The sequence below is a fragment of the Dermacentor albipictus genome, chromosome 4 (genome assembly GCF_038994185.2).
Source record: "Dermacentor albipictus isolate Rhodes 1998 colony chromosome 4, USDA_Dalb.pri_finalv2, whole genome shotgun sequence".
NCBI lineage: Eukaryota > Metazoa > Arthropoda > Arachnida > Ixodida > Ixodidae > Dermacentor > Dermacentor albipictus.
Genome location: NC_091824.1, coordinates 168,911,795 through 168,938,689, shown reverse-complemented (window position 1 = coordinate 168,938,689; position 26,895 = coordinate 168,911,795). Strand labels below are relative to the sequence as shown.

Sequence of the window (26,895 nt, the reverse complement as noted above, 5' to 3'; positions counted from 1 at the left end):
AATTTGTAACAGTGGCTCACAGAGCGCTCGGCTAAGGCAACTGCTCCTAACTCAAAAGTCGTCCACGAATTTTAGGATTGAAATTATTACAGGATCCGTTAACATTTCTCACAGCTAGAGTTACGCCACAGACAATATGGAAGAAATCGCCTGTCTATGTCAAAACAAGCATTCTCTCCGCTTTTCTGGCTTCGCTCACGTCCCGCTGCGTTCAAAACGCCTATGGTGATTTGTGAGCGCTATGACCTAAAGTACGCCGTCTTAAAGAACAATAAATTAGGAACTCACGTACTAAGTTACAGATAAATAGAGCAATATATACATCCGTTGTGGCACATTTGGCTGATGTTGACAACCTTTCAGGGAAGAACGCGCCAGAATTACCACACTGACACGCACATGCCCACGGGTATTTCATGCTTACACCTGGACGGGAAAGGTTGTGGTTGACCTTATGTGAAAATGGGAGCACTAAATTTGTACGGAGAGGAAGCAGAGAACATGAGCAGGGATGACCCTCGTTGCATAAAATGGCACATAAGCTATCCCACCAATTAACCAATCTGAAGTAACGGTTTACACCTTGTTGTTGTTGTTGCTTAATTAGTGCACAGAGATGGGAAGGGAGGCTACATTAGAGCCACCTATACCAATACACACTTGAGAAGTACAGTAAAGCAGTAGAAAAGAACATCGACTTTACCCAGCGTCATGGTTCGGTGTATAATGGGGTTTTCCCGCTGAGAAGGAAGTTGTTGGTTCGATTCCTGACCTCGGCAATGTTACAATGTAGGCGCAACGCAATAACGCTCGATAACTAACATTTGCAGGGATCAAGAGCCATAGTTGGCCAAAATTATTCACGAAGCATCTCTCACAGAGCACTGTGCAATTTTGGACCTTAGGACCTATATCAATCAATCAATCAATCAATCAATCAATCAATCAATCAATCAATCAATCAATCAATCAATCAATCAATCAATCAGCGCTTGAATAAATTCTTGTGGTTAATCTTCCATGGCTTCTCTGCTCAGTGCTGGACTCGCATGGCTCCTTCCCGACGGGAGTTCTCCATGGTTCCTTGGCCGAGATCGGGTCGCACAAAGAGTGCTTCGCTGCGGGAATCGTTGACGAGAGAGGCGACGTCGTCGCAAGGAAATTTTGCTCGCTCTATGTCTTCAATGCCGATCCGCTGCCCTCTTTTCCGGAGATCAGCCAGAAAGAGGTAAGCGTGGCCACATTATTCCGCTGCCGTTTTACACTACCACGGAATATATCGGTGTGAAACTACTGGGGCCCTTTTCACGCGACCGATTGCCACAAGGGTTGCAGCGGCGCTAATACTCCAGTTGCTTACCTTCCAAGCAAAAGCAGCGACGTCAAATGCACGACGCCACTAACAGAGCCGAGTTATAGTGCTAACGCAAAATTTCTTGTCAACTTCGCGCTTTCACTACAGACGGTGAGGGCGAACATAACCGTGGTTGACTATGCGCTACAATCGGCACCCTTACTGGTGGCCATTCAACACCTTGGCCATTTGAAGGGCTTTTCGACATGCTATACGTGAATTACAAATCCGTGCGTCTTTTAGACTGTGCCTGGACGTGGTACCGACAGCTTTGCTCAAACCCTTCCTATTCGGCTTATGCCGTCGTTACCCGGACACTTTCGACCGCGACCGAGCCCTATTCAGATCATAATTTTCTACCACGATCGGCCCCTTTGCGCAAGCTGCGGGAGGAAGCAAATTACGGTGGCAAATTTTGATTCGAATCCGACTCGATTGCGATCGAAATTGGCCGTGTGACAACGCCATTATGCTAGGGCGTAGGTGCAGTATTTCGGGAAGGCTTCAGAAGTTGTCTTGCACAGCAAATTAGTTCGGCGTAAGGCAAATCGCATTTGGATGTGTAGCTTTTGTAACGAGAAATTTATTCGTATAGTGGTGTGCCTGCCCGTGCGATAACCAACTCCCGTTTCCTTTACGTTGCAGCAAAAGAATGCTAAGATGTTCGCCTTCCAGCAGTCGGCGTTGAAGATAGGCGCCTGCATCCCATCATCGTGCAACGACGACGATTTCACGACCATATTGAACGAAGGTGGCTGACTGCTCAATATTTCTCAAAAAAAAAATGGACTCCCGGATGCCGCCTTGTTGAAAACATTTTCGCGCGAACTGCCACTACTGTCAGGCCAAACCTTATATTGGACTCTTAGACGTGCGCTGCAAATGACTCGAAGCTGTTTGCTCAAAGACCGCTTTACATTTGGGACTCCTGGTTTATTGATATATAATTGATGAAATCAAAAATTTTGGAACTTTTCACTTGCCAGATTTTTAACACGTCTGATTATTAAATAAACAGACGCGCGGAAATGACACACGCACACACACGCATGCGCACACTCACAGGCACAATACGAGCATTTAATGTCGATGCACTTAATTGTATCGATTATAAATGAAGTGCACTCGTTAAGACACTTAGTACAAAGGGCCCGTAGATGTACACAGCCGAAGAAGACAAAGGGTTTGGATAGGATGGCGGAATATACAAAACGAGAATCAAACAGTAATATAGAAATGCGTTAAACGCTTGTCCAGTGAAGGCAAAAATGGATAACTGAGGACAAGCCACACATGTTGGAAATACGCATAAAACCAAAAATAAGGTATCAAATTTGCAGGCAAACCACAACCAGGTTATCGAAAAAGAAGAAATAAGTAAGATATAGGTGTACATAATAACACAAATTGCCACTGTTCCTTTAAAAACATATTATAGCGACTGTTGCAATGGCGGGCAGGGTTGCAGAGATGTGCTGTCGCTGTGTTCACGTATGTGTTCCTTAAGGCATCATCCTGTCTGCCATATACAAACATATGACCATAAGTGTTCTGGCGTTTGTTTTCAGTTCGCACTTGTCATTGAGTCATTTGCAGTGCATATATAAGCAGCCAGCCCCTGGCCATCGTTACACCGAATTTCAAGGATGGCCATTTTATTAACACCCCATACAGGGAACGCGGAACGAAATACAGCGAATCTTGTAGGCAGGCACTAAGACGTTACAAATATTTTATTAAAATGCACATCATCGTACACTCTTAAAACTGCTGGCACAAATTTGGTATGGCGCTAAGCACGAGTATTCAAAAAGCGGCACACCGACACAAATAATTGGGAGTAATATTGACTAAATAACTCATTGCGGCGGTTTAACTACAGAGGTGTGAAACAAAAGGAAGAGAAACAGTGGCTGCGGTATCCAGAAGATGAGTAAGCAATCGGAGAACTTTTTAGCAAAGAACACTAATCACGCCGTTCAGCAGTGCTAAGGACGATGTGCTCACGCATTGCAATCTTTTCCTGAACGGCATACGCCGCGTAGATTTTTCTGGTGAGCTCCCTGTATGTTCTTCGTTTTTCGCTTTTTTAATTCAATATTATGAAACAAGAAGTGCACATCCGCACATGTTGCGAATAGTGTGATGCCTTCGTGTTACTGCCTGTGTTTCAAATTTCTACAATAATAGGGATGTCACGTTCTCTCTTTTTTTAGACTAACGAGAATATTTTAAAAATTGAATGCGGCAGAAAGCACAATTATAATCGTTTAAGTCAATTCCTCAGGTGAGCATTACTTTCACAAAAATTTAGATAGCTAATTGACTGATCAACAAAATTGTTCTAATTAATATTTTATCTAATTACTTTATGGAGCACCTTTCAATTTACGAATTGTAGCCGGTGAGTTTGGAAGGCATATCCGTTTGGAACAAAGCCCAAATGATGACACCAGTTTCGAGAAATGCGCCTTTATACTTGAGTTAAAAATGCGCTTGTTCCCTTTATTTTTGTTAAGGAAATATTGCGACACGTGAATTGCAATGAGCGCCGCAAAGTAATTAGTTCAAACTCGGTGCAATTTTGTTGCTTGTCGATAATGAATTTTGGGTCCTTGTAGAAGGAATGTCCACCTCTTCTTCGAGATTTCTAGGTCAAGAAATAGAATTGTGGTATGTGCCAAACACCTCCTTCCCATCTAAAGATATATATCAGTATAGCCAAGCCACACGAATTGGTTTTTTGCTTCAAAGCTACAAATAAATCCGCCGAATAGCCGCTTACCTATAGCTCTATTAGTACGAAAATTTCTTTGAGGTGTCCGTGTCAATTGCAGTTATTCAGGTCCCAACTCAAAGAAACCCAGTGAATTCGAAGAGCATTCTACTACAATAAAAAGAAAATCGAGAATGAATTTCCAAAAAACAAAGGATAGTGTTGTAGAAATCTACCAGAAACACGCAGAAACCTATGAGGTGCCTGGGCATTACCGTTATTTGTAGCACTCCTCTAGTTTTCTAGTTTTCTTGGAAGAAAAATGGAAAGAAAAATGCAAGTGAAAGAGAGCTTAGAGGGTGAGAGAATATCGAAGCAATCACATTTCTTATTTTTATTTTTCTGAAACTTTCTTTCCAATCTTGCTCCGCTGTCCCAATAAATATGAGGCAAGCACGAACAAGGCCGCGCCAAAGCGAGATGACATTTGTTGGTGTGCTTCAGCTGAGGAACTTTCCTCTGCGACGTTCGCAGCACTGTCGGAGTGGAAGCTGTCCAGCTTTGTTTCCGCCTGCGACTACAATGTTCCGGCCGACGAGCCGTCCATCTTTGTCATGTAAGTGACTCGCCTCGACACCCGCTCACTATGCACACGAAAAGCGAACGCATCCATTGAGACGTCTGCTCTATCGTCTGCAGTGTAGCAGACCCGTGGGAAAACAGCAAGGGCTCACATTCGTTCTCACGGGACGTGTCCTACGGGATAAACACATCTGAGACGATATTTGCTGGTTCGCGTTACGTTTGGCAAAGTGGCACATAAAACAAGGAAGAAAGAAAACGTGATCTGCGCGAAAATGTGATCGAGGTTAGAAGCGCATAAGACTAGGAAGCGTTGCTAACAACATTCATACGAAAGACAATAGAGATCGGCATAAAATTTTATACTCACGCGCGCGACAAATACGCACAGACACAAAAAAGAAAACGGGGGCGTTAGCGATAATCTACGACTGCGCATTGTTAGGGTAACATATATCAGCCTCTTTTGCTAACATCCAAGAAAAATGTCTGATTTACAAAAAAAAATTTCCCCTTGCTTGAGCAAGATCTTTAAGTATTTCTCAAACATTGTGCAATACAGATTTCTGCTTCGCCTGCATGTGGACATCAGGAGCTTGCGATAGTTCCTCATATTGACTGAATTGGCTTTGCCGCATATGTTTGAAATTGTCGTGACGAAGCCGGTAAGCGTGCGGGAGTGTGTGTTTAGCAACAGTGCACAGATTAGCCTCAGTTTCAAGTTTTTTTGTTCCTGAAGTCTGTCACTACAGAAGAATGCGAAAATGCAGCAGAAATGCAGATAGATTAACCTGAAGAACAGTCCGTTAGATACGCCGCACTCTGCGAAAAAAAAGGGTATACAATCGATAAAAATCTGTGTTCATGGCAAAAAAGAGAACCTAGAGAGAAAATTTGTTTAATTACAAAAGAAAGATCTCAGCCAATGCCAAAATCAATTTATTAGCTCATTTAGGTTGATTAAGAAAACGTAATGGAATATTTCAGCAAGGTCCTCGCTGCCACTGTATCGAATAATGTGTCATTTCTGAAATAACGTCTTAATTAAAACGTATACTACCTTTTCTAAAAGCAGTGCTTAATTTTTCGCTGAAGTACTTGGTGTAGAAGCTTGATAACGCAAGTGGAATAACATTTACTCAACGTGTTTAACCTCACTCATTATCTTTATGGCTAGTAGTTGTATTGCTGTATATATTGTACCTTTCAGAATGTTCGCGGGTTTGCTTGCGGCCTCACCGCGACTTCTTGTTCAGCATCAGAATGACCACTGAGCCAGCGAAATATGTGCCCTAGAGGTGTGCAAATATAATAAACATAAGACCGTAGAGAATCGAGAGAGAGAGAGAGAGAGAGAGAGAGAGCAAATGATAAAGGAAAAGTAGGGAGGTTAACCAGGACTGAGCCCAGTTGGCAACCCTACACTGGCGAAAGGGAAAAGGGGACGGAAAGATTAAAAAAGCGAAAAAGCTGCAAAGAGTAATAAGCTACTGGCAATGTACACGGAAACTTAGTACTGATACTATAAGAATTACTGGTATTTTGCGTGTGAGCATGAAGGAAAGCTCAACTGAACTTGTGCTCTGGTGCGGTAGCTGTGTGACGACTCTGTTCGTGAGCGTGATTATTTTTGAACTGTTTGAACGAAGTGGCGTTTCAACTAGGGCGAATCAGAAAGTCCTTGGCCCCATTTTTTAAGCCAAATTTCGGCTGTAAATGTGAAGTCAACATATTCGTAGGGACGGCCCGGCCTTATCTGTGGATAGCTCCGCGGCACGGCGCTGCTGTAAATTGTTGAAGATCGCGGTTGTGCTTCACACATCCACGGTGTACAAGAAAGAACGTGTGTTCCGTTTTCTATAGAGCAAGGGACGAACACTCATAGAAATTCACAGGAAGGAAGGAAGGAAGGAAGGAAGGAAGGAAGGAAGGAAGGAAGGAAGGAAGGAAGGAAGGAAGGAAGGAAGGAAGGAAGGAAGGAAGGAAGGAAGGAAGGAAGGAAGGAAGGAAGGAAGGAAAAAGTGGAGAAGGAAAGGTAGGGAGGTTAACAAGTTTAGCTCAACCGGTTTGCTACCCTACACATTGGAGCGGGATGAAGGGGGTGAAAGATGGGGAGGAGAGAGAGAGAGCACATAGCACAGCACGCACATCGTCAGTTACGTCTATCACTATTCCGTGGTACGTGACATCACTGTCACAGCCGCTTGTACGAGCCCGTCTCTTTCAAAAACCGAAGTAGTCCCTTCGTCACCTTCAGCTGCGATGTCTTCTGTTGGCGACATATGAAAATCGTTTCAATTGATCATGGTCTATTGTAAAGGTGCGCTAGAACGGACGCCAGGGACTGTCTCTGAACATTATCTTCAGGACAGTCGCACAGAATGTGTTCTAGCGTCTCCTCGCAGAGAGAGGCATTGCAGAGAGCACTGTCGGCAGGATTACTAAATCGGGCCACGGGGCGAGGGACTACGGAGGTGGAAATTGTCTGGGTACCGGTCCACTCTGGGAACCCTGGGAACGAGGCAGCTCACATGAATTCTCGAGGTTTCGTCAGCCGAGCAGGTGAGCCGGACGTTCCAGGGAGGTCCACGAGAGATGGGCTGGTGTCCTTTCACGACATTACTAACCATTACAAACTTGAGCGGAGAATTTACCCTCCACCGGACAAGCAATTGGTGAAGGCGCAGCAAAGCGTCTGGCGAAGATTGCAGACGAGATCTTTCTGTAACCCATACGTGTTAAACAAAATCTACCCGCACGTTCAGCCGGAATGCAAATGGTGCCAGGAACTGGCCACCTATGACCACATATTATGGAGCTGTAGCATAGCGCCGCCACCGGCGGATATTATGCGTGTTCCTTCTCTCGAGCAGTGGGAGGCCGTGTTGGCCAGCTCAGACCCGGTCGTCCAGACCAGGGCCGTGGAGTGGGCCACCCAGGTCGCCGTCAGCCATGAGCTGATGGCCATCTAGCACGGAATCGTCCGCACATGCGTTCTGACGAAAATGAAGTTTTTCCATCCATCCATGTCGGCCATTTCAATGCGAAATTAGTAATATTCCGTGAATGCCACTCCTAGCCATAAGCGAAGCGATAAAGCAGAGTGGCCTCTCTTCGGCGGAGTCCAGTTGGCATACAGAGATGCATCAAAGGAGACTTGTGGTATTGACGATTGCTCAGGTTGGTCTGGCTGCTTGGTGTGCACCATACAGAGAGTGTGATCTCCTGTGCAAGCACTCGAAGTCTGCTGGCTGCGTCGGCAATTCACAGGGATATGCATCCAACGTATGGGAAAAGATGTCTCGCTTTGAGAAGTGTGAGGTGGTGGTGTTGTGAGTTCGCAAAAGGCCGTGAAGACTTCCGTGACAATGAGCGTTCGGGGGAGGCTGCGTGCGTCGCTGACTGACGACAACATCTCCCGCGAGAATGAACTTCTAAAAGCGGGTGGGCGGTAATGCCGACAGTTATTGTTCCACACTGTCACGTCTGCCGGCTGCCATCAGGCGAACAGAGGGAATCTCTATGTGCACAACACGGTTATCCTCCACGACAATGCAAGGCCACATGTGGCAATCAGAACCGCCGACAAGCTCCGGTCATTTCACTTGGAGAGTCTGGACCACCCACAATACAGGCCGGACCTCGTCCCTATTGATTTGGACGTTTTAGGTCCGCTGAAGAATTTCCTGGCAGGACAGCGGTCCACGTGTAACGATGAAGCCAAGACAGCAGTCCGACAGTGCTTCCACAGTCAGCCGGACGAACTCACATTTAGTCCTGCGATGGGACAAATGTCCGAACCGGTGTGGGGAATATGTGGAAAATAGTGTAATGTACGCAGAACAGTACGCTATATTTGCAACTACCTGTATGAACCTTATTTTGGCTAACAAAATTATAGAGGCAGGGACCTTCTGATTTGCCCTCGTATATCACTATAAGGGTCTATTTTGTACTGAATGTCTTTCTATTAATGACACATCCAAGTGAACGAGTTGTTCGTGCGTGTAAGACACACCGTAATGTTTGGGGTCGGGCATGAAATAGATGGTAGCTGGCCCGTGCCGTCGTCCAACTTATCCACGAGGACGTTTCTGAAGGGAGAGAATTGTTCTGATCGAAAACGAGGAATATGGGTTTACTTACAGTATTTACATGAGAACGTTACAGTTAATCAGTCTAACATGACTAAAAAAATGCACCCTAAGGAGCCGCCAACGGCTCCTTAAATAATGTATGTCCTCCCTAGATCCCTAGGTGAGGAAAAACGGCCGTTAAACCTGCTACCAATTCGGAGCGTTCAAAGTCATTGTAGCCACCCCGCCTTTGAGGGGGAAAGTTTACACACTCCCTTCCGCACAGGTTTCCCTGACCACACCAAGTTGAGGGGGTTTTCGCAGACACGGGTCTTGCCCCGAGCAGACGCCTCTTCATCCCAGTGTTGACTCCGCAGACAATGACCGCCATGTCTGACCATGACTTCTAAGCCCTTTGAGACGGCCGCACGACATCTTCTCCCAGGATTTCCACCACTTCTAACTAGCCGTGACGGTGACGGCGAATCCACTAACAATACTTGGTCCGCCAACCGCGTTTAGTCATAGCGGCGCCGAAAGGGTGCTGATGCGGCACATCGTCGTCCCTAGAATACGAGTCGCCTCCGCAGGTGGGGAAGGGCTCCACGGTCGCTTCTCGGAAGCTCGCCACCTCCGCAGCTGCAGCTGGCTGGGAAATTTTTGTAGGCCGCGACCCTTGCAGGCGGTTCGTAATAGCACCTACACCTCCGTAAATGTTCTTGGCGCTTGTTACATAGTATAACAAAGAAAGGACAACCCACCCACCTGACACACACACATGCAAAGAAGAAAGAGGAGCAGCGTCGGCAGAATTCTGCGTAAGCACCCTGCAACAAAGTTTTGAAATATTTTGACAAGTTGCAATCAAGACACAGGATGAACCACTTATTCATTAACATGCTGGCGCATTTCGAAGGAGACGGAAAGAAAACGAAAGAGCCGTGCACCGTACTTTGGTTGCACGTTCTTTCTAACTTTCTAATAATTTCTCATTCTAAATTTCCAACTAATCGTAAGCAATTTACCGTTTTGAACAATTTTGCATCCCTCCTCACCTACGCAACTTCCGGCGTACCACAGGGCAGCGTATTGCTTTTTCTAATTTATATCAACGAGCTGCCAAACATCTCCTCTCGCACGCGAATTTTTGTCGATAACTGTATAATATACCGACGAATTACCAGCTTTGAGGACCACCTTATTCTTCAAGGTGACCTTCATCGCATTAGCGACCGGTGCAACACCTGGAAAATGACACTTAATTCATCTAAATGCAAAGTAACGACTTTCAAATGCAGACACTTTAAATCGAGTTTTTCCTATTATATAATTACGGATCCAGTATAGGAAGCTTCACTGTAAAAATATCTAGGTGTTAATCTCGTATTAGATCTTTCCTGGGCCTCTTATATAACAGCCATATGCGCTAATGCTTCAAAAAGACTAGGGTACCTTCCTCGCAACCTACGTGAATTCCCATCTAACATGCGAAAATTAGCCTTCCTGACTTTCGTCCGTCCGCAGCTCAAGTTCGCATCTGCGATATGATCTCCTTATCATGAATATTTAATCTGCATGTCAGAAGCCATACAAAACCGAGCTAATCAATTCATTTCCCGCAATTACGATAGGCAGTCAAACGTAACTCGAATCAAACATGATCTTTCATTTCCTGCACTAAGTAGTCATCGTGACGTGGCATTGCTGTCCTTGTTCCATAAATAAGTTCATCAATTGAAGTCATCGCCTTTGTTTCTGGAACATGCAAGTTGTATATCACGATGACTGAATAACGAGTTAAGTTGAAATCGCATCTACGGAAACACGAAAGCATTTAATCTGTCAGCTTTGCCACGAGCCATCCGTTTATGCAATTCCCTTCTCGAGAGAACTGCCACGCAAACAGACAGAGATAAATTTAGGCAACGCCTGAACATGCAGTTTCTGTCCTAAAGATGTGTCACGCTCTGTATACCGGGTGTAGCGTCAAGCAGATATCTTTCCTCTTTCATGTTTTAAACTACACATTTTTATTATGTGCTCGAGCCATGTGCGTGGTAAAGTTTATCAGACGTTTTGTGCGTTATCCCAAAATGAAATTTCTGTTTATCCGAGTATTGCTAGTATCGATTTTGCATCTTCTTCTCATGCTTTAAACTATACCTGTTTTACCCGATGTTTATGTGTGCGAGCAACGTGCGTTACCAAATTTATCCAATGTTTGTTTACTACCGCAGTTGTGCATTTGTGACTCTGTTTTGCAGTGATTATTTCCACTCATCTTGGCGGTATTCTCGTGTGCAACTTTCATGCAGCAATGTCCCCCTTACTCAATGCTCCTAGTGGGGCCTGTAAGGTATCTCGAAAAAAATATATATATAAAGAACCCTGCATTGTGCAAATTACTCATTTGCCCTTCGCCATGGGACCTCTGGCGTCAGCTGCTATGGGTCCTCAAACCCAATAATTTATTTAACTTTACTAATATTTCACGCGCTCAACACTGCTAACACGCAAATTGATGGATTCACTGGGCATATCAACCCGTGAACGAACAAGGTGCATCAGGTATGTACATTTTGCTTCTTGCATCAGTTTTATCCTGGCAGCGTTCGTGACCGCGGTGGTGCTGGCGACTGCTCTAGATGTGATCAATCGACAAGATCTCATCCTCGTCGACCAAGCGCAGGCAGACGCAGATGCTGGTAAGGGCAATCCACAACAAGTTCCGCGCAGGCAAAATACCAGCACTTAAAATGACGGGCCTCGCCAAGAAGCGAACATATTTAAAACGAAGCCAAAGAACCGTTCCTGTCGAGTTCCCTGATCTTCAACTTAAGAGGCGTGTGCCATTTTCATTCTCTGGCACGGCCACAAGATGTGTTTTCTTGTTCTTGTTTATGCTTGTTGTCATTCTCCTTCTCCTATTTGCCTTTATTTATAACTAAAAGTTCATGTCTCTTTGCTAACGACGCGTTCTAAGCAGATCTAAGACGCTACCCTTTCCTTTCATCCTTGTGTGTCAAGGACCGTGTCGTCTTGTAGAGTTCTTTCTCTTTCTTTTAACCAGCAATCAGAAGTCGAAGGCACCCCGCAGTGCTATCTTACCTCACAGTGTTACGCAAAGTAGGTCTGAGCAAATTGAAACTTTGTGGCAGGCAGAACAGTGTCACTCGTACATTTATCATGCCGGAAAGTTGCAAAACTTTCTCGCTGGACTGACTGATTCGCTTCTCCATCCCTTTTTCTCCCCCCCCCCACCCCCCCACGCGCACACGTAAAAAAACACACGACGCGGTCTTCCATGCTTTGGCAGCAGGGAGCCGCATTCTGGCGCAATTCCAGACACTGTCCTTGCTTCGGACTGCGCGTTCCACGTTCCGCATGGAAGGCGGCGCTGGCGGAAAAGGGGAAAGGCTCGACATCTTCAACGGTCTACGCGTCATCGGCCTGGTCTGGGTGATCACCATTCACACGCACATCTACATGGACGAAGCGCTCATGGGTGAGACAAGAAACAAATGCGCTTTTGTTGGTACCGCGCGTACTGTCGAGTGCACCGAAATATTTCCGAAAAATAAATGAACAGTAGACATCATTCACAACAATTCTTTCTTTGAAAAAGGCTGGACGATTTAAGCTGCAGGCATATAGAAACGTGGTGGCACGAAGCTGATCAAAGGCAGGTAGATGTTATATGAAGAGCTACACTTCGCAAGATTGTCCTGGCTAGTTTAGTTATTCAGTTAGGTTAAGTAAAGTGACTTTCATCACATTTCATGGTGCTGCAAGCATGAAAGCGGGCTCAAAGACTGAGCAACGACATGTCATTATCTAACTGACCCCACTGCTGTAAGAGTCTGAGGAGGACAAGGCCATCTTTCTGACCTGTATTCGACATTGCCTATAGTTTGAGAATTCTTTGCAGCGTAGAGCGCATCAAGCGAATAAAACTGCAAAACAATCGGCCATTTGGTAAAAAGGGACTCATGTAGAACTCAGAGAGAGTCATCTTTCATAACGAACAACATGCATCATTCATACTTGGTACGATGGTGAGCCGTGTTGTGCCATTACCACAAGCCCGGATTCCGAATCTGCAAGATGCAGAATCTATCCTGCGAGCGCCATAATTCTCCCTTCACAAGTCAAGATGCTGCGCCTTCGTGCGGGAGAAGCCTCGGCGAAGCAGCGTGTTTAAACGTGTCCGCGTGTGCCCGACAGCCCGGCGCCGCACCTCCCTTGCCTGGAGGTCACCGCGCGCGCGAACTTTGAACCGGGTGGCCAGCGCGGTCGCTGGTTGGACCCCTCGGACGACCGTCGTGTGCTGACTTTGTATTGGGCCGTTTGAGTGACAATGGGCCTCGGGGATTATAAAAGCAGCGACACGCCGCTCGAAAACAGGATCTGCCGACCCCACCGGGAGAGAGTATCGCTCCCGACTGGGGTGAGATGTGAAACGCGTTTTCGCCGGACGTCGTCGTGCGAGAACAGTCGCGTTTGTTGTGAGCACTCGGCCCCAGTGCCGACCCGTTCATGTCCTGTATGATAACCTGTATATAATGTATAAAGTCCCTTTTGTTATTCTCATCGACGCCAGGCTCGGAGTCTTCGCTACCAACGCTCTGTCACGAAACGGGTGACGAGCGCTACGGGACCACAAAGCCGTTATCGTGGTGCAGCGGTTGAAGTTCGTAACACTGGCGGCACCGGTTGGATGTCGTAACACTGGTGGCACCGGTTGGAAGTTCGTAACACTGGATGGCAGCTACGGGATTGACCGGCATCAGCTGCCTCGGCGCGGTGAGTGCCTGAAGTTTACCTCAAACACCAGACTTTCTTTGACACAGGGTATAGTAGCTTAAGGAAGGATTTGGTGTTGCATTGTGATAACCTTGGGTGTTTCAAGCCTAGTAAGAGTGTTTTGAAAACCAGGGGATGCTGAGGGGGTAAACAGGGCAAAGTGTGAAATACTTGCATATGTCTTACTAGTAGTGTTATAGTAGCGTACGGCAGGTATATTCAAAAAGGGTAAACAGCAGGAGGACAGTGTGAACGATGGAGAAGTACAAGGTGAAGGAACTTCTCGAAATTTGTGAGGAGTTGGGCATTGAGTTGGGCTCAACCAAAAGAAAGAATGCGATCCTTGAGGTCATGAGGACTGGGGACGTAACGGCTGAGGAAGCCGCTGAGGCCTGGGCGGATATCAATGAACGTCGGGAAAGGGAGGAGAAGGAACGTTGCGAGCAGGAAAGGAGAGAACAGCAACGTCGCGAGGAGGAAAAGGAACTTCGCGAGGAGGAAAGGGAGGAAAGGAGAGAGAGGGAGCGACGTGAGCACGAGCTTAAAATGAAAGAGTTGGAGATCCGAAATAACTCGCCGGCGCCTAGTCTCACTTCTAATGTTCCCAGAATACGCGATCAACTTCCACCCTTTGTCGTCGGAGAGGATATGGCCAAATACCTCGTGAAATTTGAGCACGTCTGCGAACGGAATAGCATTGAGCGATCCGTTTGGGCACAGAATCTGTTAGCCTTGCTTCCTGGGGAGGCATCAGACGTAATAACTTGCTTATCGAAGGAGGCGTTTGAGAGCTACAGTGATGTGAAGGAAGCGCTACTGCGGAAGTACAAATTGTCGCCCGAAGCTTTCCGGCAGAGGTTCCGGTATGCAAAAAAGGGTAAGGAGTCGAATGTTGACTTCGCGTTTCGTCTAAAAGCCGACTTGGTGGAATGGCTGAAGGGCGAAGAGGTTTACGACGACCGCGACAAAATTGTCGAATGCATCGCGTTGGAGCAGTTCTACCGTTGCATTGATGAGGATGTCCGGCTCTGGCTGCAAGATAGGCTAAAGGAGGTTAAGCTAAACAAGGCAGCAGAGTTAGCGGAAGAGTATTACACCCGCCGCAGCTTGCACAGCAAGGCAGTGCGCATAGAAAAAGCAGATAGAAGAGATGGGTTTTTCGGGAAGCCCGACGAACGGAAGGAAATCACGCGTCGCGAGTTTCGGGACGACGAGTCCCTTCCCAAAGAAACTGTAAGGGATGGACAGAATGCATCTCAGAATGATGACGATGGTCCGAAACAGCGAAACGAAATGACGCGTTCTTTTGAAAAACGGAGACCGTTAACCTGCTACAATTGCAAAAAGCAAGGGCACATCGCTGCAAGCTGCCCAGAGAGAATTGCTTTTGCAACGATACAGGAAACTCACAAGAACATACGTCTATTGGAGCCCTATGTGCAGGAAATTAAGGTAAACGGCAAGAAGTGCCGAGCACTGCGGGACTCTGCAGCAACTATGGACGTTGTTCACCCGTCTTTCGTCTCCTCGAGTGATTTTACGGGAGAGTGCGTTAGGATACGGCAAGTGGCCGAGAAGGAGAGTGTCTGTTTACCGATCGCAACGGTTAGCATTGAAGGAGAATTTGGGAAACTTAACACCGAAGCCGCTGTGTCAGCCGCCCCCCCGGAGCAATTTTCCTACCTCTTCTCAAATAGCTCGGAGCAGTTGCTGAGGGATCACGGCAAATCATTCTTTGCCGACGTGGCGTACATGGCCCCCACGCGATCCAAAGCGCGCCCGCTGTCGAGGGAACTTAGCGTCGGTGAGCGAACAGCGGTGCGGCACACGGACCGATCACGGTAACTTGAGTGGCGAGCAGTCACGGGAGAGGCAGAGCTCGGAGGCTGGCCTAGACGAGCGGGTCCTGGAAGTGAGTGGGAGTGACGCGTGCAGTGCTAGCCGCGATATAGACTCGACGCCGCAATTAGGCGACGCGGGCTCCGCACTCGCTCCGGTTTCCGCCAGCCGGCAGGAGCAGGCTGCAGTTGAAAGAAAAAGTCTGATTCGCGAGCAACAGGAAGATTGTTCATTAGCCGATCTGAGGAAGAGCGTCAAACGGGGAGTGGAAAAAAAGGGGGTTTCATTTGGCAAGGAACCTGGCTTATTGTACCGCCGCTACACGGATAAGCAGGGTCGCAAATATAAGCAGCTTCAGATTCCGCGAAAATATCGCCGGGAAAAATGAATGACCTCATTTGCTTCCTCAGAAGTATGTTTTCGGTCCAAAGCGATTTCAAGGGGACCATTCTATTTGTAATTATTATTGCTGATTATTAATTGTTTCTATTTTGTTGTGTTGTTGATTTGAAAACTGATTGTTTGAGCCTTGTGTGCTAGATCGTACACCTGCCTCTTGTTGCAGCGGGAGCAAAAGGGGATAGCGATTAATTAGGTTGATTTGAATTATGGCTTTGTCTGGTGTTTGACGGGAGACAGAGGGCACTTGTTCGTGTTGGGTGTTGCCTTTTGCCGGTCGATTTTGCAAGCTGCAGAACGACCAAGCGGGACCAGTGGCGAGAAGCAAGGTCTTAGGAACGACCCGAGCGGAGCTGGTCAAGGTGCCTTGGCGACGACGTGGTGAGCAGAGCTCCTGTCCTGGCGAGTCGGACCTGGGCACGTGAGGTTACCTGGCGTCCCGACACTGGACGTGAACTTGGACGAGCCTGACGAACGTGCGCGCCTGGCATCCGAGCCACGTGGAGGCAGCTCGTCTTCCCGGCGCCTTATCTGAGGGCGGGGATGCTGTTGTGCCATTACCACAAGCCCGGATTCCGAATCTGCAAGATGCAGAATCTATCCTGCGAGCGCCATAATTCTCCCTTCACAAGTCAAGATGCTGCGCCTTCGTGCGGGAGAAGCCTCGGCGAAGCAGCGTGTTTAAACGTGTCCGCGTGTGCCCGACAGCCCGGCGCCGCACCTCCCTTGCCTGGAGGTCACCGCGCGCGCGAACTTTGAACCGGGTGGCCAGCGCGGTCGCTGGTTGGACCCCTCGGACGACCGTCGTGTGCTGACTTTGTATTGGGCCGTTTGAGTGACAATGGGCCTCGGGGATTATAAAAGCAGCGACACGCCGCTCGAAAACAGGATCTGCCGACCCCACCGGGAGAGAGTATCGCTCCCGACTGGGGTGAGATGTGAAACGCGTTTTCGCCGGACGTCGTCGTGCGAGAACAGTCGCGTTTGTTGTGAGCACTCGGCCCCAGTGCCGACCCGTTCATGTCCTGTATGATAACCTGTATATAATGTATAAAGTCCCTTTTGTTATTCTCATCGACGCCAGGCTCGGAGTCTTCGCTACCAACGCTCTGTCACGAAACGGGTGACGAGCGCTACGGGACCACAAAGCCGTTATCGTGGTGCAGCGGTTGAAGTTCGTAACACTGGCGGCACCGGTTGGATGTCGTAACACTGGTGGCACCGGTTGGAAGTTCGTAACAGCCGGTTGCTAGAAGGCATGGCCTATATTACGGAGGGCAGTAAACGTTTTTTGCGAATTATATCTTTATTACATGACTACAAATATACCGAACCTTGAAGTGGCGCCCACTATTTTACGCGCACACAAATACATAAAACATTACAGGTAAGCATGATGTGACCAACACGAACACTGGGTGAGGGCAGAGACATACAGTAAGAAACACGTCGCTCCAGCATATTTCCGTCATTGTTACATCTATTTGCGTAGTAAAAACACGACCAGCTTATCTGGCCACACAGTTGCTAACTATTCCTAACCTAACCTTATGCTATGCCCTTCACAATACGCAACTCTCCCAGGAAGTAGTTGAGCTTCGCACATATCTATTCAACTACAGAAAATTTATGTACGGAAAGGCAGACGGAAAGCAGACAGGCTTGCTTGAGGAAAGTTGCTCTGACCTGCAAGGCTGCGCTAAGTGATTGCGGAATGGTGGCAAGAAATGACGACGATGAAGGGAAGGATGTTCGTCCATAAATGCACCCAGCCGTGCGGAATTCTTAAAGCTGACTGTTTAACAACAGAAGACAGATACGTCGATAGGAATTCAATGGAAATTATAGTGTAACAATAATTTTCAACTCTGTTGTGACTTTTAACAGTCAAAATAGCGATAACAGCAGACTGTGAAACAAAGAGAAGACATCCTGATTAGTCATTCACGTCCCTGTATTAAAGCGAACATTTATTGGCAAACACCTCCCCTCCCCCCCCCCTCCCCCCACTCCCGGACAGTGGATTCTGCTGCTGTCTTGCACAATAGCCCACACTTTAAAAAAATAATAATTACGTGCCTGATGGTGGCCTCGAACCTTGTCCCCCAGCACAGCAGCCCTAACTATTAAACCCCAATCGCACGTATACTTCCGTCATGCCAACACCAAAATACTCTGATATTATCAAAGTGTGTGTCAGAGTGCGCAGCACGGATGTACAAGAGCACACGCGTGCGCCAGTTTCCTCAACGTCAAAGATGCAGCAATGAAGTGGTGGAGCTGAAATAGTCTTTATATTAAAAATCGCATACTGGCCTCTGGACCTATAGGTCGGCCTTACTTCTCCGATATCAGGGAACCCAGACAAGAATCCATGATTAGGAGAGGAGTTAATGGGCAAATTTATTAAGCGCTTCACGACTGCTTCGCTTCACGTAGATTCCTAGATCTGCGTTGGATCTGCATAACGTTTCCCTTTGTTTATTGCAGACAATAACGACGAAGTATACGAAATGTCGAGAACATTGGCGCGGCAATTCATTGTTAACGCTAGTATGAGCGTTGCAATTTTCACGACAATCAGGTAAGTCATAGCAAATGGTATACTTTTTTCTGTTGAAACTTCGTCTTACCTTCATCTAGCAGACGATCATTCATCATCATTGTTTTCCTCCTCATGAGCTCCGCTCACTGGAGGACATGAAGCCATTTTTTATTTCGCTGTACCATTAAAAAAAAGAAGAACATGCCCAGCTTGAACTAGTGGTGCAGGGCTGGAGTCAACAGCGGAGATCGTGATCGCCAAGCGTTAACGTGGTTTACCTAAGTTGTTTGTAGGTTTTGCGAGGTTACGCTAGGTTTTACTAAGTTGTTGGTAGGCTTGAATAAGTCGTTTCTAGGTTTTGCGCGGTTATGGCAGGCTTGGCTAAGTTGTTTCTAGGTTTTGCGAGGTCATGCTAGGTTTTGCTAAGTTGTCCCGGTGGACTTGACGCTGGAAGTTTTCGAGTTAATTAAGACAACGTGGTAGGCAGCGGACCATGAGGTCCACCACTATTGAACTCCGTATTAGCGGCAAGGCTTGATCAGCCTATGTTGTCTAGAAGAATCCGGCAAAAGTGTAGTTTGTGTTCTGGGTCAGAGTTCGTATAGTTGGGTGTTTGAAACGTTAGAACTTTAGTACACTGAACTCCCTGTCTTTGACAAGGATTTTGAAGCTAATAAGACCTAACAATAACAGTTACATGCTGTTTCCGGCACTTTTTCTCCATTTTAAGTTACATTTCCTTGCAGAAATCATCCGATGTGTGGCCTTTTCTTTATTAATTATGAATTTATAGTTATTTAGTCCCCACTATTAACTTTTTAATTCAGCGTATTTTGAGCAGTCTTGGAGTTGTTGAGGGACGGTGATGTGCTTTTCACAATCGCCCTTCCCTCGGTCGTAGACGTTGACATTGTCCTGTATTTCGCATACTCTAATAAAAAAGCTTATGTGAGAGCTAATGCCAAGGTTTAATTTCAGTGAAAGGGAAAATACTTCACATTTTACATATGTTGCCCCCTCATGCTCATATCAAACTTTCTTCGCAAATTTTTGACAACGCCCAATATATATTTTTTTTGGTATTTACAGTGGATTCATGCAGTGGATGACAGTTTCAAAGCGATCAAACGAAGAGCATGGCAAGGCTAGTTGCTTCGCGTTAGTACTTCACAGGTACCTCAGGTAAGCCGACACCTTTCTGAGGAGAAAAAGTGGCGATGTTCAGACTTAAGCGGAGTTTAACTGCACCTGCGTGATGGCTTGTTCCTCCCTTCAAAGTGAGACGAAGGAAGGAACTAGCGGGGGTGTCCACTAAGAACACTGAATTGCCATCATGTATACGAACTACTTAGAAGGAATACAATAGAAGAAGCTGTTCGTTAGCGAAGTGGTTGAACTTCGCGCTTATTGTTTTTCTTCTTGTGTATGTGTCTATCGTTTAGAGATGATATCCCTGTCTTAAAAAGACATACAATGAGCGTTACATATTTGCAGTAAACGTGACTTAGATTATTGACACCTTAAAAGAAAGATATTCAGGGGAAGATGGGGACCTGAAATGATCAACAATGGTTGAGTAGACAGGGCGTCGCATTAGCCAACGTTTCGGCGAGGCGACTTGCGTTTGTCAGGGACCTGTCGAAAAGAACTCCACTTGTTGTAGCGTTGGCTGAAATGGCAACCTTTGCTTGACCACTATCCATCGCTTAGGTCATTTATAAATCACTACGCATTCAACTTCAGCAAGTGCACGCCTTCATACCCAGGAACCTAATTTACAGCTCCGCATTCCGCCCAACCTTCCACGACGTGAATGCTTCCTTCTAGTCCACCTGTGACTTGGAGTAGCATTTTCAACTGCGTACTCCTTTCTTATCGGAGTGGCTAACAGCCTACTTTGTGACTTCTGCGGTTGTAACGAAACAATCGCACACTTTTGTGAGTGTTCTCGTTTCAACCTGCAAACAGCAGCCCTCTTACCCACCCTAGAACAATTGGACAAGCGGCCACTAACAGACAACAACAACATCCTTGAAAATTAGCCAACGCGAACATCAGCGCGATCCGCTATGAAGGCGCTGCCGCGTTACTTAAGAGACAAATTCGCGACAAATTGTGACTGTGTGTGACCTAGGATGGGATGGTGAAACTGCGTAACACTAGGAATGCCTTCGCAGACTGCGTGACAGTGCCCGCAGAAACAGTTCTGTATCGTGTGTGTGTATGTGTGTGTGTATGTGTGTGTTTGTGTATGTCATTTTTTCTTTTTCTCTCCCTCATATATCGCATCCCTTTACCCCTCCCCCGGTACAGGGTAGCCAACCGGAGATAATATCTGGTTAACCTCCCTGTCTCTCCTTTGCCTTTCTTTCTCTCTATCTTCGACTGCAGCTTTAGGACACCGTGAAAAGGTGAATGTCGCAATATCTCCCAACGAATATTTTGATAGAACGTTGCAAAACTAAGCAATGCGCCCGATGCCCGAAGCTAGATAGCAGATTACTGTTATCCTAATTTCTGTGACATTTCTCGCTTTTGATGTGCTACATTCAAGCACGAACGTGTGACACAAACGCGCTCGATTTTTTGTTTCTTTTTTTTGTATAGATCAGGTGGTGTAATACCCGCCGTGGTGGCTCAGTAGCTACGGTGTTGGGCTACTGAGCACGAAGTCGCGGGATCGAATCCCGGTCGCGGTGGCCACATTTCGACGGGGGCGAGATGCGAAAACACTCGTGTGCTTAGATTTAAGTGCACGTTAAAGAACCCCAGCTGGTCAAAATTTCCGGAGTCCTCCACTACGGCGTGCTTCATAATCACAAAGTGGTTTTGGCATGTTAAACCGTATAATTTAATTTTTTAAGGTGGTGTAATGCATCACGGGACTTGCGCTGTTCTATTCTTTCATCTCACATTATTTCTTGATACTCTGTTTACAATGCTGTACCAACCAACCCAGTGTTCTGCTCTGCTGAACTGTATTTCAGTCCTATGCATGCCTTCGTCCCCTAGAACCATGATATGTTCGGTACATTAATGAATTAGGGCGACTTTACGAATATACGTGATAAATTCTTGAAAGCATGATTTACCTTCTGCTCGTGCCTGCCGTCCACGGCTCTCAGTTCGGGGGCGAATAATTAACCCGCAGGTTGTTCCCGCTTGTGTGTCTGACGGCGTGCTTCCACCACTTAGTGCCAGTTTCGGGGTATGGTCCCCTCTGGGCCACCTTCGGAGAACTGCGCAAACGGGCCTTTCCTGACCACTGGCCATATTACATCACGGGAATGCTCAACCTGCTCGATTTTGAAAACATAGTGAGTAGCCCTGATAATGATTTATGATGATGACGATTTATTGGCATACCCTTTGAAGCGGGGTGGTGACAAATAGTCACTTAGCTTGCTTGATTTAATCAGGTACATTGTACATGTATTTCATCCTATCATTTTTGTATACATCTTCATAAGCATTTTTTTTATAACGCTATACTCTTCTTCGGTCAACCGATAAGTCGGGCCCTTATTTTGAAAATGATGAAGCTATATAAGGCAAGCACGATTCACAGGCATTATGCCCATGCGGACATTCCTTCGAGTAGCACCATTGCTTGAAAGCCAACAGAATACGCTGCTGATAAAGCTGGACTTGCTGCCTGCATTCCAACATGTAATTTAATATTTGCCGAACGTAACACTTACGTTCTCACAATGAGGCATCCGCCCCATAATGCCAAAGGATTCGTTTCACAATAAATAAAGGCAGCAGTAAACGTATGAATAAGAACTTCCCTTCGTTGTCGGTTAAAACAGGCTTTAAATAAGGAAGAAGAATCGTGCAAAGATTCCTGGTTCTGCAGGGGCATTATTTGGGCGAAGATTTGATTGCCGCTGAAGGCATTTATTCAATGCACCTGACATTCTTGGAGTACGCTTACTTAGAAATAAAGGAAACAGAAAGACGTTATGTGTCGGTTGTAGACAAGAAGCAGTGAGAGGAACGGTCTAATTACATGAATATTCCATCTCATCGCCTGGCTAAACTTACAGCGCAAGGAGCACACATCTTTTTTCTGCTGTAACAACGTCATTAAAACATGGATGTTTCAAACTCTCCAGAATTCTTGCTTCGTAAATCTAAAAGAAATGCACGCTAATTACCGGTTAGCCGGGAAACATTACCGGAAGCATCTTTCGCCAATTCGTACTTCCAAATAGCTCGATCAGGACTTCACATTACTTTACATGCTGGGCACTTTCCCTCCCTCTTACATATTCATACATGGTAGTCCTATTTATATCGCATAAAAAATTTATTATCATTCGTTCTTAACTCTCGGCTTGAACCCTTGCAAGATTAAGAAGGGGACCCACCCAGATTGAAGGCAGCCATAAGAAATTCACCAGAAAGCATGGGTAATTCCGAGCGCTATCTGTCATCGAGTGAGCAGCGACAACATGCGACACCAAAGGACGCCAGGCATACTGGATCGGTAATGAAGAAACATACTGACCTCTGGTCTTCTGTCTACAAACTTGACTCGGTGCGACAGATAGCAGGTGCCGTCTTGAATCCTTTACAGCTGTCAGATGAGCCAAAGCAACCTCTATTCGATAGCAGACCGTTAGCTGGACACACAAATCCTGTCCTCCTCTGTATAGCCGTTCCCTCACGCTTTTCTTTCCGTCGGCCAGGCCTTGCGTTTTATTAATGGCACGCTATGGCATCCTCGCGGCAAAACAACGGACGGTTACCATTAATACGGATCATTCCTGCTGGGCCTGCAAGCCAAAGCCGCAGCGCGTTCTACGAGTCACTACAATGACACAGCCCTGCGCCGACCTTCTGATGAATGCACGCAGAAGCTTACGTGGAAACGTCGGAGAACCGACGCGGTCATTTTTCTTGGAGAGAGAAAGCGCCTCCCGCCAGCGAGTCTGCAATACGTTTCAGAAACAACCGGAATGTCGCCTCTAGGGAGTGAGATAACTAGAACAGCTGTTTTCCGCCTAATGGTAGATTTCAATAATAGAAGCAAGCGCGCTGGGTTACCAGCAATCTGAAAACTTTGTGGAACAAGGTATATAGTCAGGGAACTTGAATATGCTTTGTCTCGGGAAGGGAAAAGCGTGGTCCCGGAAAAGACAAACCTTCTTTGGGTGTTAGAGTTCTGTGACTAAGCATCCGGGATCATGCGTAGCCTATTCCATCGACATGGCCTCCTCTGCGTATGTATTGTAATAGAAGCTTTAGGAAAGGGTGCGCAATTTCATAAGGAGAGTGAAGTTCAAATTTAGCGGGAACCACTTGAAATATGCATAAAGCCACGCTATACCATGTAATCACGCTACCAATAACATCATCACGGCGTTCCTTGTTCCCGTATTTCAGTGCAGTCCTCAGCACTGGTATACAGCACTGGACTTTCAAGTTTTCATGCTCACGCTCTACTTCACACGGAGATTAAAAAGGCAAGCACTTTCTATTTATTTTTTTCTTTCAAATACCACAATAAAAACTATGCTCAGACAATTGCTCCCACACAGTAATGTCGGCTGCCTTTTAGGCGATATCTGATAGCAACAGAACAGGATAACATATTCTAATAAACAATACATTTAGTGCAAATTATCGAGAATTCCTTCTTCCACTTTCGCCAGCGTTCGTTGCATTGAATTGATTCACGCTTGATTTGAGATCTAAACGCCTACAGCTTGTTCAAAGACAGGCTGAACAAACGAACTAGTGCGGCTACAGTATCACAGCACTGCTGCCACGCGTAGGAACTCTCCTTGTTACTTACTATACAGGGTGTTTCAGCGAACACTTTCAATTTTGTTTTTGTTTTTTGGTTGCCTGTGACAGTCAGCACAATTCTAGTCAATGAGCTGCTCTACTCGAACATTCATGCACAAAATTTTGAAATGCACAATCGACGCATTAACAAACCTTTACTAATTAAAATTTTAACTAAGTGCCTATTGGTAAATATTGCACTTTACAAATTCTAGCGGGTGAGACTGCAAGGCATATCCACTTGAAAATAATTGTGTGGATGACATCATTTACGAGATATGCGCCGTCAAACTGCGGGAAAAATGCACTGTCGTTCCACTTGTTTTCTTAACAAAACGTTGTTTTATGAATTGCAACACAAAAGTACCTAGAAAGTCAATGCATTTCTCCGCAATGTTCGGGAGTGGTGTCATCCTGAGAACTTATTCCAAGTATATCCGCCTTGCTAACTCCACGGCTGGAATTTATAAATTACAATGCGTGACATAAGGTAATTAGTAAAAAACTTATTTATTGAATGTTTGTTAGTTTGTCGATTATGCATTTCAATTTCTTTGTTCAAGTATTGCCCACCTCTTTGAGTAGACCAGGTCCCGGAATAGAATTGTGCTATCTGCCACAAGCAATCTAAAAAAAAAAAAAATTAGAAGTGTTCCCTGGAAGAGCCGGTATTCCACTGTCCTCATTGTATTTGAAGCCATGGCAGTACGTGCAGTAGCATGCACCTGCACATGAAATTACGAGATCATTCTGTCTGGCTTATCTATTTAGACACAACTTAAGTACATGAGATATCATGTTGTCGATTTCATGTTCCTAGACAAAGAATGTAACTAAATTATGTCCTTTCTTGCGTAACATCGTCTATACTGCAGGATTGCAAAACTTCCGTTGCTACGTTGGTTGTCCGCGCAATGAAGCGGAGCGTTCCTATTAAAATTGAAGTCGAATCACTGGAACGATGTACCCAAAACTCAGTCGCGAAAAGTTCAGGCACAGTTTAATTGTCTGTTTGAGTAAGTACGGTGAGCGAATAATCAATGATAGCTGAAGCATTGGAGAAAATGCCGTAAAAAGGCTGTACGTAATCTGGGAGGAGCAATGCGAAAAAAAAAAATACATGCTCGGTCGTTCTTGAAGCCGCTATCCCACTCTACTAAAAACGATATAACGAATGAAATCATTCTAATAAACAGGAAAAGAAAATGAAGGCAAACTATACAGGACGAGTGTAGATGTCATGTGCTAACGAAGAAACGATGATGCGCGTAAAGTCTACAACATTCCCGGCAAAACTGCCGAAATCCGCAGTAGTCACTGCTGGGATGCGGAACCGGAGCAAAGTTTTATAATCGATGCCGACAGAGCTTGATCTGTAATATTGGGATCTTGTAAGCACCAGATATCTGCTTATATGTTTCCTTTAACGTTGCATTCATTCCTTCGTGCGAGAGGATTCATTGTGTTCGTTAAAGAGCAAGGAATGCCGAGTCATCTCGTGAAATGTATTTCACAAGAACAATGAATAGTAACCGCGAATAATGGACTAAATGCCTACTTTCATCGCGTTTGCTTCCCTTCAGGACTGGCAGCAAACGGCCGCTTCTTATTATCATGGCGCTATCGATGTTGTTCACCTACGTCCAGAACCACATGCTGGAACTTACTCCCGGACTTCTGTACTACACTCCTCTGGGAAGGTGACAGTGAACTGAATAAGGTCTTATGAATTGTTTTCTGTGACACGTTAACCATGATGTCGAAAGATGCACGTTACTGACCACTCGAGGCACTTTGCGTTATTCGCGGGCTTCTTTCACGCTTGGAAAAACACTTTTATGTATCGAGCAACAGAAAGCTGTATCGGGAGCATTTCATGTTACCCTACAATTTTTTCATTGACAGTTTTTATCTAAATAAAACATTTTAGAGAAGTTGAACAATTAATTTATAATTAGGTGGAATGTAAAAAAATAATCTGAGTATCCCCAAGCGACTGAAAACAGCACTAACTAGGTCCTGTCCAGCTACAAAGCTTTGCATGTTTCCAATGTTTGGCTCAAGTTACGTGGGACACTCTCTCTCTCTCTCTCTCTCTCTCTCTATATATATATATATATATATATATATATATATATATATATATATATATATATATATATATATATATATATATATATATATATATATATATATATATATATATATATATATATATATATATATATATATATATATATATGCGAGCAACGAGTTTACGCGAAATCGCAGACGAGCTCGAGAAACCACACAGACGGGCCCGGTCAAACATTGCTTCTTGTCTTCTGCAGGCACAGCTATGCCGGTTTCGTGTATTACATGCCATACACCCACATTCCGAGCTACTGCATCGGAATTCTTGCCGGCTACTACTACACCAAACATTCTTCACGAAGGCTGTCCAAGGCAAGCACAGAGATGCATACTTGGCTATATCTTTATCTTCCATTCTGCTTTCTTTCCTGAAGCGATGTAAGAACGGTTACAGTATCTCGCTACTTGTCGCCAGGCAAGCTCTTCCCTCCCATTGCCTGTATTACGGCCGGGCTAGTTGGTGGTCAGCAGTTAATAAAACGACTGCAGTTGAAGCTTAACAGGACAGGCGCATTCAGGAAAGGAAACTCATAATGCGACCCCAGAAATGAAGCTTCGCGGCTGAGGAAAGATTAATCCTCTTCAGCGAACCAAGGCAGTCTCCAGCCGATATCTCTGAGCAGCTCTCTCTTTTTTCCCTCTTTCAGACACC

The 26,895-nt window shown here is 45.8% G+C and overlaps 2 protein-coding genes across 8 annotated transcripts in view; one reads left to right on the top strand and one right to left on the bottom strand.

Moving 5' to 3' along the window:
• Dgk (diacyl glycerol kinase 1) overlaps positions 1-26,895 on the bottom strand; it is a 555,078-nt gene that overhangs the window by 215,773 nt on the left and 312,410 nt on the right. The window lies entirely within an intron of this gene.
• LOC135910093 (nose resistant to fluoxetine protein 6-like) overlaps positions 1-26,895 on the top strand; it is a 64,044-nt gene that overhangs the window by 28,627 nt on the left and 8,522 nt on the right. Inside the window, exons 3-13 of one of the 3 annotated variants that reach the window (XM_065442116.2) lie at positions 1,038-1,228; positions 2,000-2,105; positions 4,605-4,686; positions 11,324-11,433; positions 12,048-12,233; positions 18,260-18,353; positions 19,404-19,496; positions 21,466-21,631; positions 23,706-23,785; positions 25,694-25,810; positions 26,441-26,555. In XM_065442116.2, the coding sequence (XP_065298188.2) occupies positions 1,038-1,228; positions 2,000-2,105; positions 4,605-4,686; positions 11,324-11,433; positions 12,048-12,233; positions 18,260-18,353; positions 19,404-19,496; positions 21,466-21,631; positions 23,706-23,785; positions 25,694-25,810; positions 26,441-26,555 (1,340 nt within the window). Of the gene's footprint in view, positions 1-1,037; positions 1,229-1,999; positions 2,106-4,604; positions 4,687-11,323; positions 11,434-12,044; positions 12,234-18,259; positions 18,354-19,403; positions 19,497-21,465; positions 21,632-23,705; positions 23,786-25,693; positions 25,811-26,440; positions 26,556-26,895 lie in introns of all 3 variants that reach the window. The other 2 variants (XM_065442115.2, XM_070537793.1) reach the window with 2 other exon arrangements.